Genomic DNA, 14,507 nt, shown 5'->3' with positions numbered 1-14,507 from the left:
TCCCTACGCTCTGGCAGAAGCCAGTTGGCTAGATTCCAGGGGTTGATCAAGCATTGTACGAGGCTGCATGCTGTGAGCTTGGTATCTCGTGCACTATGCCTGTACTCCACGACAATGGCCTTTATAGTTTCCGAGAGCCCAACTTTCTATCCTACAACCCCCATTAAATGGCGTGGGTCACAGGATGACAGCAACGGGGCTGGCACAGCTCAATACAGATGATTTTCGCTTGGCAAAAAGGTGGCACTGTTGTTATCAGTGCTTCCAGCTTTGTTCAGCCTTTTGTTCGGCAACTGCTAGTTGCAGTAGCCAATAACTCTTTAATCCATTTCAACATTGGGTCACTGAGGCACAGATCATAAAACAAGGTTTCATTACAGTTTATTATTCTCTAGTACCAAACAAGACGATGAGCGAGACAGTGCTGTGTCGATGTCAGTTCAAAGCCAGCTGACAAGGTAGTCGCAAGGTGAGACTGATGTACAACTGTAGTCAACATGCCTCAAAAATGGTGCAACATCGACAGCAGACTTGGTGCACCAAAGCACACTAGATAATGCTCAGTCGCTTTCTACAAGAACTCCATTCACTTCATATATCCATAGAGAAGCTTGCTGTACCAACAAAAGATGATCAGTGTCAACTCTTACTGCACATATTAAGTGAAACAACCAACAATGATACAATTCAGAAGAATTCAAACAAATTCTTCATCCACTGTGATGACAGTGCCCAGCAAAAGCCATGGGAAAAAATTATCACAGTGTGTTTCAAAGGTATCATCTCAGCAACCATTCTTTTGCCACTAAGTGCCTTCGAAAAGTCAGCTATGACTACCCATGTCACGTGCCCCAGTTATGATTACACCATTGCAGCCCACAGCACTGCCTACGTTGATGACAATAACAGCCACAATGCTTTCCGATACATTAAGGTCTGGTCGAGCACACTGTTTCCTACTACCCATTGCGCGCGGTCTCAGAGTTTTGGTCCACTTCTGGCTTATGATGTCGTTCAATTATTCTTGGTTAAGTGAGGTACTTGCAGCCTGCAAAACATTACAGAAAAGTCTCAACTTGTGCATGTCACAGAAAACTACTTAGCAACTTAGCTACAAGACAGCATTAGTAATATAATTTTTTTTTTATTTTTCTATTACTGCGAAGTTGTAAGTACTCTTACCACTATCAACAAGGCAAAAATGTAGACATAGTACACTGCACTTTAAAATATATTTCCTGTAGCCATGTGCTACTGTGGAAAAATGAAATGTGAATAGAAATTATGAAGTGAAACACCTGTTGCAAGTATAACATAAGTGTACAATTTTACATCACTATCTATTCTGTCACCTAACATGGGGTGGGCTCCAGATCAAGCATACAAGCAGAAATAATGCTAACATTACATTAAGCGGTAAAAGGAGGAACAAAAGAATGCGCTTTATTCATCCCTAACTTGTTAGTTTCACTTGTCAATGATAGTACATCAGTCTAACCCATATCTTGAACCATTCAAAAATATGAAATGCTTATTTGGGCTGCATCAGCTTAAGTAGATATTATTCCAAGTCTACTACTGTGCTGTGTGCACAGAGCTGTTGTCTGGGGTGAGGGAGTTGGGGTCAAACAGCGGAGACAGCAGCTGTATCAAGTTCAGCAGAATGCATGTACTCGGCCCTGTGGCTTACTCAGCCACACAGTGCTGCCTTTGATGGAGTCCTTGTGACATTTCAGACGTGCGAGACCTCACTGGCACGAAAACAAATTACTCCGATTGCTGCTGTTGTTTCGCATGCACTAGCAGCAATGCATTCAGTGGAAACAAGAACAGATTATTTTTTTATATTTTATTAATCGTAAAAAAAGTATTGGCAGCTAAGGGTGGAGGGGAGGGCACATTGCATGTCATGTACACTGTGCAACTGTGTTGCTCAAGCCTAACTACACTGGTTATCTTTCACCTATCCACAAATGTTGTTGCACATCCACATCCATACTATTGTTGCCAGAACATGTTTTTGGCCATAAAGACAGGAATGAAGAGGAGGTAGGGAGAATGTGCAAGCAGAGAGTGCTAAAGCTCATGTGGTGAACTATTTTTATTGCGATAGCAATTTTATGAACATTCCAAGTAAATTTTCACAGATGCTGTGGTCGTCTGTATCAGGCCCAAGTGCAACAAGATCGTGCATATGCTGTCAGTGCGAGGATAAGTGGGTGAGGTTGAACGGAGAATGATGGTGGCTTGATGCATGCAGTCTTCCCCCACGCAATGTTGGAGGTCACATGATCAAGAGCACATTAGGGCAAAAGAGCGTGAATCACCTCCTTTAGCCTGGCTATGGCTGCACATGACTGTCTGCGCAAGCATCTTGGAGGTAATCTGCAGCGGGTGCAAAGGCGGCGTTCTGCCATGGCCGGTGGCTTCATGTGCGCATCATGCGCCTAGGTCGTCTAATCTCAAGTTTCCGAGACACGGTGAAGTGAGAAGCTGCATGAAGCATTCGCTCCCTGCTGCCGGCTCTTTTCATCACACCAGCATTGTGACAGAGAGTGTACATGGTCACCGAGTCGGATCTGTTCATGTCTGCCTGTGCGCGCATGACACCTTGCTCAATAATTTAATTAGTAAGCGCATGTTTACTGAAATTTAGAAGGCTGATACAGCTGCGAACCTTACTCTGTGTAGTTGTCTAATACTTTGTGATCACCTTTCGGACGAAACTTGAGCTTTTCTTGTTATTCGTGCATGTCCTTTATGTACACAGAGTGTCAATGTGAAAGTAAACATCAAATTGTCACTCAAGTCATGATTACTGCAGAAGGGCATTTCACAACTCACCTGTTAATAATATACTTAAGTACCTCTACTTTCAAAGAATTTATCCTCTTGTACATTTGATTTCTGTTGCAGAAACAAGGACAATCTACAGCCTTGAATGGCAATCAGATGTGTCCTTTCACATCGATCCCCACTGTACACCTTCAGGCTCCAAGTGTGACCCTCATGTTGGCTACTTGCTACTTTGCAAAACAAGATCTTGCTCTAGGTGGTATGCACAGCAGTATACACCTATACCGCTGTACCAGCCACACTAGGTGTAGGCCATTTGTCTATGTTCCAGTTGCAAAAATAACAAAACTTGCTGCATTCAAGTGGTAGCCAACTGTGCTAGGATTAGAGGTGTTTCAAATTGAGGCCTAACGCACAAAGCCTTCAATTATTCTTGCTTGACTGCCCACAACTTAAGTGTTAACACCAGCACTGGAGGAACATGCGAAAGGCAGCCAGTTCTTACACTGCAGCAATCTCTTGCATGTACCATTAAGCAGTCGTACAGCACATGTCTCATTCAATGAGGCAGCTCAGAAAAAGCCAGAGAGCCTGCGAGCTAAGTACTATGCACAGTTTGAGGACAAAACTAAAGCTACTTAATGGCTTATTATGAACTGCTTTGACTGAATAAATTAAATTTGAACAATGTTAGAAAAAAAGGGGGAGACTTTAAACGTTAAGTGCAACTTAAGAGAAAGAAAGAGGGCAGTATGGATTAGAGAGCAAACGCTGGTAGATGGTATTCTAGTTGAGACTGAGAGGGAAGAGTGGAGATGGGAAGGTACTCTAATACAGCAGGTGAGCAGATTGGCCTTTTAGAACAACAGAATGGGTGCCAAGAGAAAGAAAATCTGGTTGAGGGTGGCAGAGGGCTAGGTGACGTAATCAAACTAGGAAATTTTCAGGCATAGGAAAAGAGAGCTTATGGGAGAGGTCTTTATCCTGCAGTACACATAGACAAACTAGACATGCTGATTTACACTATGGCTGTGTTCACAAAGAAGCAGACCCGTGCCACATACATTATTGGCAGTGCACGGAGATGCGCTCACTCATTGCACGTCGGTGCAGGTGCAGCGCCCAAGTGGTAGAGCTGCCTCTCGTGCAGGTCGATGGGTGCGGGTGCACCGCCCAGCAGGTCACGACCCTCTGCCGACTTGGGGAAGGCAATGACGTCCCGTATGCTGGGCACCGCGCAGGCCAAGCACACCAGCCTGTCCAACCCTGAGGAGAACCGCCGCATTCCATTCTCAGGGTGATGAAGTTGATTGGACGGGCAGGGCACAAGTCCCCTACGCTTGCCAGACACTGCCCAGTTTTTTGTGTAAACGGGACGAGAAGCATAGGTCGCTCTCAGAGAAACCACCAGAAAGCATCCCGAGGGTGCAACATCTATCTAACAGCCAGGCTTGAAAAATGTCGCCTTTGCAATGCTCGTGTTGCGGTGCCATTAGTTAAATGTTGTTACAATTGGGTACACAGTTTATGGAGGAAATGAAGCAAGCGCAGGCTGGCGTCCCTGTAAATCACTTCAGATTTCCAATACAGCAGATAACACATTTCTCTCAATAAAAATGATACAGCTCACTAGTCGCCAGTCCCCTACTGACACCTCAAGTGCATCTCACCGCCTTGTTTCACAACTTGTACCATGACACATGCTGTCTAAAGAAAAGTAAATGCGCATCTCTGCTGAGCAAAAAAGCTCGTTCCGAGCCTGGTAATTTCAAGAGGATCAGAAAAAGGTAGCCTACAGGTGATGGCCGTGCAATGCCAAGATTATAAACAAAAAAGAAACACTTGACATTGCGTGGCTGAATCTGTGCAACTACAGACACTTTAACCTCTAAAGGCTACACATATATACAAGTACACCCTATCCAGACAAATGAAGAGAACATTACCCTTACTGAATTGAACAGCGTGAACAAAGGTTGAGGGCTTGGCTGGTCTCTGTTCGTGCTGTTCAATTCAGTATGGATTGCAAACATGCCCATTCGTATATTCTGTCAACATTAATCTTCTTTTAGACAAAAGCAATCTTTACTTCTTGACACACACAAAAGAAAACAACAATGTTGAGAGGCCACCTCCAGTAAAAAGTGTTCAAGATTCATTTCTATTTTTTTATGCAAACAACAGGTTTTATTTCTTTTTTTGCTTCCAAAACACCACCTGCCTAAGCTTACTGCACATAGTAATAACACTTTCTGCTGCAGTGGAATGTTCTTGTATTAATATTCATATATAGGTTGATAATCGCCCAACCACTGCAGACACGTACAGCAGTCACTGCTACAAACCTTGAGCTAGACATTGATCTCAGCTGTGACACCTTCACACAGCACAGAGTGATGACTGACTTATGACAACATTTCATGTGTTACCTACCTTGGCAACCAAAGACCCTGCTGATGGGTGCATCTTCTCAACTTACCTCAGGCAACTTAAATACAAGTAAAAGGCAGTTTTAGTCTTCAGACAACCACAGTCATTTCCATGAAGCTTTGCAAGTACATACCACAGTATATCTGTCTCAGCACAAGAATTAACTACAATCTTCAAGAACAGCACTTGAGAAGTAAATTGTAAGCATACCATCTTTCTGCATCTATGGCAGGAGAAAGGTATCATCTGGGAACAGCACTATGGCTGCTGGCCTCACTAAAGTTTCAAATTTTCAAATTACTGTAATAAGATATTCTCTAATGTCTGCGACTATTGCAAGTACGGCACTTCAACCAACACGTGGATGATAGTCAGTTTTAAACAAATTTGTTTCAATGCCATTTGTTTTCCTTCGAACAACTGTTTCGTTTCTTGAAGTAAGCTTCTCGAAGCTAATTCGTCATAACAAATCTCACAGACTAATTTCTACCACTGCACTTACTTCAGAACCCAACAAACAAAAATAACTGTTTAGAGTACAACCTAAAATAGTTGCAAATAGCGTGGATTACTGCTCAGGTATTCTGTAACATTAGTGATAGCATATGAAAGTACCAGGACTTATTTATGCACTAGAAATTACTCGATAACATTAAATGATGAGGTTTGACACTGCAAAGCAACACGTGGGCTATGAGAAACACTATAGGTTTGCATTATAGTCGACCACATGGGTTTCATTAACGTGCGCCTATATCTCAGCGCTATAGCGCCAGCCAGTGTTTCCCGCCCCCCATGCCGTCGTCGCTGGAAACCAAATCCTTGTGCTCATCAAGAGAATGCCACTGAAATCATCATCATCAGCAGCAGCAGCAGCCTGGTTACGCTCACTGCAGGGCAAAGGCCTCTCCCATACTTCTCCAACAACCCCGGTCATGTACTAATTGTGGCCATGTTGTCCCTGCAAACTTCTTAATCTCGTCCGCCCACCTAACCTTCTGCTGCCCCCTGCTACGCTTCCCTTCCCTTGAAATCCAGTCCGTAACCCTTAATGACCATCGGTTATCTTCTCTCCTCATTACATGTCCTGCCCATGCCCATTTCTTTTTCTTGATTTCAACTAAGATGTCATTAACTCGCGTTTGTTCCCTCACCCAATCTGCTCTTTTCTTATCCCTTAACGTTACACCCATCATTCTTCTTTCCATAGCTCGTTGGGTCGTCCTCAATTTAAGTAGAACCCTTTTTTGTAAGCCTCCGGGTCTCTGCACCGTACGTGAGTGCTGGTAAAACACTGAAGCCACTGAAGTAAGTGCTGGCAAAAACTGATCAATTGCTGAATATAAAATCCTTAACTGCTTGAGAAAAAAAAAATGTTGAGAAGCTACCATGCACCACAAATAAACTACTAGTAGGAAACAACATAATTAAACCAGGCATTTATGTACCTGGTCAAACACTGGAGGCAGACCTGTGCTTTATTGTGTGTTCTCTCAGCTTTTAATGCTTGTTTTTCAAACCTTTTCTTTACTTCTCCAGTGAAACACCAAGGAAAAAAGCCTGTGCGAGCTTTCTTTTTTCAACAAGCACTTGTTCTAAAACCTGATTCAGTAAAGACCACTTGTAAAGAAAAAATTAAATTATGGGGTTTTATACGCCAAACCACTTTCTGATTATGAGGCACGCCGTAGTGGAGGACTCCGGAAATTTCGACCACCTGGTGTTCTTTAATGTGCACCTAAATCTAAGTACACGGGTGTTTTCGTATTTTGCCCCCATTGAAATGCGGCCGCCGTGGCCGGGATTAGATCCCGCGACCTCGTGCTCAGCAGCCCAACACCATAGCCACTTAGCAACGATGGCGGGTAAAGACCACTTGTAGAATGAGTGCCACCTGTCATAACAGCTAAAGTGGAATTAAGCAAGGAATTCATGACACTTATGAGCAATGTGTGTAGCAGAACTTATATGCCATGAACTTTGGTATCGGGAGTTTTTGCAGTCATTTTCTCCCAATTTCTTTCACCCTTTGTCACTGGGTCACAAGGTGTCATTATCGCGGAGCTCGGACACACAGTACAACAAATGATACAAATAAAATATGAGACGGAATGATCACAAAATGCGGCTGAACATGATGGCAAATGAGACATTTTTTTTCTCCAGATAGTGGTGTTCCCTTTCTAACTGCATAAGCTGCTAAGAGCCCTTTGGAAGTTGTGCTCTCCTGCTCCAATCTGTGCAAGCTAACCACATTTCTTGCACCTTTAGGGCCACTAAGAACGGACAACACATGAAACAGCTGAGAATTTTGAATGTTTTGGTCCCTTCCATTGTGTTGACAAATGTTAAATCTTTCGATGGAGTCCAAGACCTGTTTGAACTACAGCAGCAAAGTCTACTACTTCACAGGCAGTGTACTTTAGTACAGCCAGCCATTTCAGACATTCACATAACGTGAATCATTACTGTCAAAAACAACAAATGAAGCTAAATAATAGTGTACTTATTCCGTGCACATTTTTTTCCAAATTTTTTTTGTTACAGTTTTTCTTTTATGCTTTAATTTTTCATATTGCAATCACCACATAGGGTTATTAGACCCTTTTTTTATATATTTACATGTCAAAGAAGAACACTACGTGGCCACATACTGGCAGTGCCAGCAAGGTACAATATGTGTCTTCTACCGCTTGCAGAATTTTGTTTCAAACACACTAGGAGCAAAAAGTGAAATTTCACGGCATGGGTTTAAACCAGCCGCAGCCCAACACGCTTGCAGCACATTTCAAATGCTGTTATTTTTGGCTGGTTCCTACAACTGTCAGGTGTTATCTTGGGGCGTGCAGCTGTAGACACAGTGCCACAAGGGACTAACATAGAAGCGAAATTGCCAGCACCCAAGTGAAATACAAATCTGCACAACGTTATTAAGAGAGTGAGCGGTGTGTGCAAAGAACAAAGTTACACAAGAATGGTTAGGCAGTTAGACACAAGAAGGGTGCAGCGGTGGTGTAGAGGTAGAACACCCGCCTCGCGTGCAAGAGGTCCGTGGTTCAAATCCCGGTGCCGGCAATTTTCCACCGGACTTAAAAAAAAAATCCGCGTGTTGATAAAATTGCATAAAACAGGCCTGGAGTGTGGCCTGATCCCGGTAACCAGAACCGGTAACGCACTCTCTCACCAGAGCAGGATTCGCCACCCTGGTGCAGTACTTGGCCAAAAACCTCCTATATGAACAACACAATCAAACCCCGGCCCTCAGTCCCCAGCAGCTGTGAAGCAACTGACCACGGCGGCGGTCAGACCTGCGACGCAGCAGAGGGTGCTAAGAATCACTGGCTCCGGACAGGCCGCCATTGGAATATGAACCTGGCAACGTTTAACGCCAGAACGTTATCTAGTGAGGCGAGTCTAGCAGTGCTATTGGAGGAATTAGAGGGCAGTAAATGGGATATAATAGGACTCAGTGAAGTTAGGAGGCCAAAAGAAGCGTATACAGTGCTAAAAAGCGGGCACGTCCTGTGCTACCGGGGTTTAGCGGAGAGAAGAGAACTAGGCGTCGGATTCCTGATTAATAAGAATATAGCTGGTAACATACAGGAATTCTATAGCATTAACGAGAGAGTGGCAGGTATTGTTGTGAAACTTAATAAGAGGTACAAAATGAAAATTGTACAGGTCTACGCCCCTACATCGAGTCATGATGACCAGGAAGTCGAAAGCTTCTATGAAGACTTGGAATTGGCGATGGGTAGAGTGAAAACTAAATACACTATACTAATGGGCGACTTTAATGCCAAGGTAGGCAAGAAGCAGGCTGGAGACAAGGCAGTAGGGGAATATGGCATAGGCACTAGGAATAGCAGGGGAGAGTTATTAGTAGAGTTTGCGGAACAGAATAATATGAGGATAATGAATACCTTCTTCCGCAAGCGGGATAGCCGAAAGTGGACATGGAGGAGCCCGAACGGCGAGACTAGAAATGAAATAGACTTCATACTCTGCGCTAACCCTGGCATCATACAAGATGTGGACGTGCTCGGCAAGGTGCGCTGCAGTGACCACAGGATGGTAAGAACTCGAATTAGCCTAGACCTGAGGAGGGAACGGAAGAAACTGGTACATAAGAAGCCAATTAATGAGTCAGCGGTAAGAGGAAAAATAGAGGAATTCCAGATCAAGCTACAGAAAAGGTATTCGGCTTTAACTCAGGAAGAGGACCTTAGTGTTGAAGCAATGAACGACAATCTTGTAGGCATCATTAAGGAGTATGCAATGGAAGTCGGTGGTAACTCCGTTAGGCAGGACACCAGTAAACTATCGCAGGAGACGAAAGATTTGATCAAGAAACGCCAATGTATGAAAGCCTCTAACGCTACAGCTAGAATAGAAATGGCAGAACTTTCGAAGTTAATCAACAAGCGTAAGACAGCTGACATAAGGAAGTATAATATGGATAGAATTGAACACGCCCTCAGGAACGGAGGAAGCCTAAAAACAGTGAAGAAGAAACTAGGAATTGGCAAGAATCAGATGTATGCGTTAAGAGACAAAGCCGGCAATATCATTACTAATATGGATGAAATAGTTCAAGTGGCTGAGGAGTTCTATAGAGATTTATACAGTACCAGTGGCACCCACGACAATAATGGAAGAGAAAATAGTCTAGAGGAATTCGAAATCCCACAGGTAATGCCGGAAGAAGAAAAGAAAGCCTTGGGAGATATGCAAAGGGGGAAGGCAGCTGGGGAGGATCAGGTAACAGCAGATTTGTTGAAGGATGGTGGGCAGATTGTTCTAGAGAAACTGGCCACCCTGTATGCGCAATGCCTCATGACCTCGAGCGTACCGGAATCTTGGAAGAACGCTAACACAATCCTGATCCATAAAAAAGGGGACGCCAAAGACTTGAAAAATTATGGACCGATCAGCTTACTGTCAGTTGCCTACAAACTATTTACTACGGTAATCGCAAATAGAATCACGAACACCTTAGACTTCTGTCAAGCAAAGGACCAGGCAGGATTCCATAAAGGCTACTCAACCATAGACCATATTCACACTATCAATCAGGTGATAGAGAAATGTGCTGAATATAACCAACCCTTATATATAGCCTTCATTGATTACGAGAAAGCGTTTGATTCTGTCGAAACCTCAGCAGTCATGGAGGCATTGCGAGATCAGGGTGTAGACGAGCCGTATGTAAAAATACTGAAAGATATCTATAGCGGCTCCACAGCCACCGTAGTCCTCCATAAAGCAAGCAACAAAATCCCAATAAAGAAAGGCGTCAGGCAAAGAGATACGATCTCTCCAATGCTATTCACAGCCTGTTTACAGAAGGTATTCAGGGACCTGGATTGGGAAGAATTGGGGATAAAAGTTAATAGAGAATACCTCAGTAACTTGAGATTTGCTGATGATATTGCTTTGCTTAGTAACTCAGGCGACCAACTGCAATGTATGCTCACTGACCTGGAAAGGCAAAGCAGAAGAGTGGGTCTAAAAATTAATCTGCAGAAAACTAAAGTAATGCTTAACAGTCTCGGAAGAGAACAGCAATTTACAATAGGCAGCGAGGCACTGGAAGTCGTAAGGGTATACATCTACTTAGGGCAGGATCCGGATCATGAGACGGAAATAATCAGAAGAATAAGAATGGGCTGGGGTGCGTTTGGCAGGCATTCTCAGATCATGAACAGCAGGTTTTCATTATCCCTCAAGAGAAAAGTGTATAATAGCTGTGTCTTACCAGTGCTCACCTACGGGGCAGAAACCTGGAGGCTTACGAAAAGGGTTCTACTCAAATTGAGGACGACGCAACAAGCTATGGAAAAAAGAATGTTAGGTGTAACGTTAAGGGATAAGAAAAGAGCAGATTGGGTGAGGGAACAAACGCGAGTTGATGACATCTTAGTTGAAATCAAGAAGAAGAAATGGGCATGGGCAGGACATGTAATGAGGAGGGAAGATAACCGATGGTCATTAAGGGTTACGGACTGGATTCCAAGGGAGGGAAGCGCAGCAGGGGGTGGCAGAAAGTTAGGTGGGCGGATGAGATAAAGAAGTTTGCAGGGACGGCATGGCCACAATTAGTGCATGACCGGGGTTGTTGGAGAAGTATGGGAGAGGCCTTTGCCCTGCAGTGGGCGTAACCAGGCTGATGATGATGATGATGGTTAGGCAGTTGAAAGTGATTGGTCCTGTGATCGTCCCTTCAATGTTGCACACTCTGCAGCATTGCTCAACCACGAGAGGCAGTCCACTCACCAAGGGCAATTCCACCGTGTGGGGGCGCTCCCGACTCGAGAGCTTCCAAGAGGTGGCTCAGCTCGCGGTCATCTTCCTGCACGGAGAGCGCCATTGTCGATGGATTGCACAACATTTGCCACAAAATCACACTAATGAGTGAACTGATTGCCTAACCTTCCAAAGCCATACAACGGCGACTATCGCCACCATAGCAGGCTCTGTATTAACACTGAAGGGCTGGGGTTCTTTAACATGCACCCGAACCACTATGCAGGATGGCTTCTGTGCTCCACCCACACCAGGATGCGATGGCAGCTGGGAGTGCAGCCTGTGGCCTCGTGCTCCGTGTCAGAATGTTGTAACCACTCAGACACCAGGGCAGTGAGGTGATCAACACTGCGCGAACAGGGGCAACGTCTGCCTGGAGCCACTTCTGACAAGGGGACTTGCTTTCCTTTTTCAAATGTTGGCCCCAGCCTGGCGCTTCTTGCCTTGTCCAACCACTGTTGGTCACTTCAGTCTCCAACCTCCGGTGTGTCAGACTAATGCTCTACACAATTTCATGAAGCCAACAGAAAAACAAACCAAAGAAAGCGTAGGGTAAATCATAAATTTTTTATGTAAATGTAGAAATGATAAATCAAAGGGAAATGAGAAAGTGTACGAAAGACAACTTGCCACAGGTGGGGTCCTGACACAAGTCTTCACATTATGCATGCAATGCTCTTACTAGTTTAGCTACCGCAGTGCCATTTTCCCATTCATTTTCTTGAGTATTTTATATGTGCACTAGATCTAGCCCTGGAAGTGTTAAACCGCACCACAACTCATGGCCATGGCACCAGATGTACAATGTCCTTTCTAACCAAAGGCATTATGTATTACACGAACATGGGAGATTACAACTGGCCAATAGACCCTCGTATGATACCCGAAGGCATGAAAGCTGCCGTAGTCGAGACCCTCACTATACAATGAACGAGAAAATTGGAACTGCGGGGCCCAATTTCTGTTAGCCCCAATTACACGAGGATATGTAAAAGCATCACGCACGTAATGCGAAGAGATGGGTTCAGCTCCCACCAGAGGTAAGTTGCTTTTTTCATTTACTTTAATTTCCCTTTACTTTATCATTTCTACATTTCAATGAAACGAAATGATTTACCCACTGCTTTCCTTGGTGTCATTGCCTATTGGCTATATGTGATCGTGACTAACAAAAATCAGACCCCTCATTTCCCCCTTTTCTCATTCAATGCTATATGCAAAAGATAAAGTGATCACAGGAACATGGAGACATGACTTGATTAAACAATTGATGTCCCAGCCTGGAGCCACCACTTTGGTAAGGAAACTTGTTTTCATGGAGGTATGATAAAGGCCAGTCCTCTTGTCAAAATGTTGTCTTAAAGTAGAAGCTTCTCTGGTTTTGCCATTTGTAAATAATTGGTGTTATAGGTACATGTTCACCATAATCACTTCAACTGCCCTCAGACTGAGAGTTTGTCATCCTAGTATCAAAATGGGTGCTACTGCATGGGAAGCTTCAGTGGCCTATTCAGTTGATTGAAGTTGTAACTCCACTGAAATCTCGAAGGCCTTCTACCAGTGAAGGTGCATGCTTTTGTATTCATTGCATTTGGACAAACAACGAACTCAGTTTGCACTATGTGCCATAAACAATGTGTTTATAGTATATTACATAAGGAAGCATGCAGTGCCCTTGCCATGACAAAAACAGAGCAACCAGCAAGTAGCTTCGGCATTGCCATAGCTCTCTGAGAAATTCCAGCCAAGCCCACGAAAAATGCACGGATGCAATAAGTTTGTACCAATATCAGTAACATTACATGTGAATGGCGAATAAGTTTAAAACAATAGAAATGCAGTTTCTGCTAAGCTATTTGTTGTAATAAACTTTTCAAACACTAAGCAGCCATTCTGAATACCAGTTAAATTACTATGCTGGCTATATTTCTATATAAAGTTGGGGCAATTTTAACCGAAACGACAATGCTTGAATTTATTTACCTAACAAAACATCTAAGATTAAAAAGGAAAACACACCCGGTTTAAAAAAAAAAGAAGCTGCTTCAACTGCCCACACAAGTGCATGTGTTCATCTGCACCAGTGCATGCAATAAACTATGAAGAGTGTGTGGCACCTCAAGGAACCTGGTTCAAGAGATAGTTAAAGGCAAAATTAATCGCTGGCTTTCAGGAGCACGTGAGAAACCAAAAGAGCCCCTGAAATTTTCTGGAGCCATGTGAAACATCTAGAGAGAAAAAATGAAATTGTATATACAAGATGATGAGGGAACCAGGTTGTTGCGGGAAGATGAAATGAAATACATTACTGGAGACATAGCAGAGTCATTCATGAGCACTGAAGGTGCCAGAATAGGCATGCTGATGCAGAAAAGGAACTGGTCCTGAACAACCTTGATGTGAAAATAAAAAGAAACCGAAAAAAACAAAAAAGCTTGGTGTGTTGGCATAGTGGCTTTGGCATTGAGCTGCTAAGCCCAAGGGCATAGGATCAAATCCTGGCCAATGGGGGCAAAATGCAAGAACGGCCGTGGTACCCTGCACTGGGGGCACGTTGAAGAACCCCAGGTGGTCCAAATTAATCTGGAGTCCTCCACCACAGCGTGCCTCATGATCACATTGCTACGGCATGAGCTGGGCGAGCAGAAGAGGAAGACGACGTTAGCTGGTGCAGCTTCGGGACGCCGTCTTGATTTCACCATCAATATCGTCCCTTAAATAAAACCTGTTTAACTTTAACCGTAACAGTTTTGTGGTGGAGGTGCGGGGTACTTCGACCAAGACGACGGAGCTGCTGGAGCAAGTGCCACGCCGGAGCCGACGCCTCGCTCGACTGCCCCCGACACCACTTGAGATCCCGATGTCCCACAGCGGTGACCAACAACCTTCTCTGGCAGCTCCAGTGCGAACAACCGGCGCCTGGATGCATCAGATGGAGCCCCGCCCTTTCTCAGGAAAATTCGGCGAGGACGTGG

General features: G+C 44.2%; 1 protein-coding gene across 5 annotated transcripts in view; it reads right to left on the bottom strand.

The window, feature by feature from the left end:
- Window positions 1–363: 363 nt before the first annotated feature.
- AspRS-m (aspartyl-tRNA synthetase, mitochondrial) overlaps window positions 364–14,507 on the bottom strand; it is a 319,354-nt gene continuing 305,210 nt past the window's right edge. For 4 of the 5 annotated variants that reach the window (XM_070528489.1, XM_070528485.1, XM_070528488.1 and 1 more), the window contains 3 exons: window positions 11,503–11,578; window positions 3,891–4,062; window positions 364–1,048 (listed from right to left, as the gene is read on the bottom strand). In XM_070528489.1, the coding sequence (XP_070384590.1) occupies window positions 1,015–1,048; window positions 3,891–4,062; window positions 11,503–11,578 (282 nt within the window). In that variant the 3' untranslated portion in view covers window positions 364–1,014. Of the gene's footprint in view, window positions 1,049–3,860; window positions 4,063–11,502; window positions 11,579–14,507 lie in introns of all 5 variants that reach the window. The other variant, XM_070528486.1, reaches the window with a different exon arrangement.

Source organism: Dermacentor albipictus, unplaced genomic scaffold, assembly GCF_038994185.2.
Source record: "Dermacentor albipictus isolate Rhodes 1998 colony unplaced genomic scaffold, USDA_Dalb.pri_finalv2 scaffold_12, whole genome shotgun sequence".
Classification (NCBI taxonomy): Eukaryota; Metazoa; Arthropoda; class Arachnida; order Ixodida; family Ixodidae; genus Dermacentor; species Dermacentor albipictus.
Note: the sequence above shows the minus strand (reverse complement) of the source record. Positions and strands in the feature narration are given on the sequence as shown.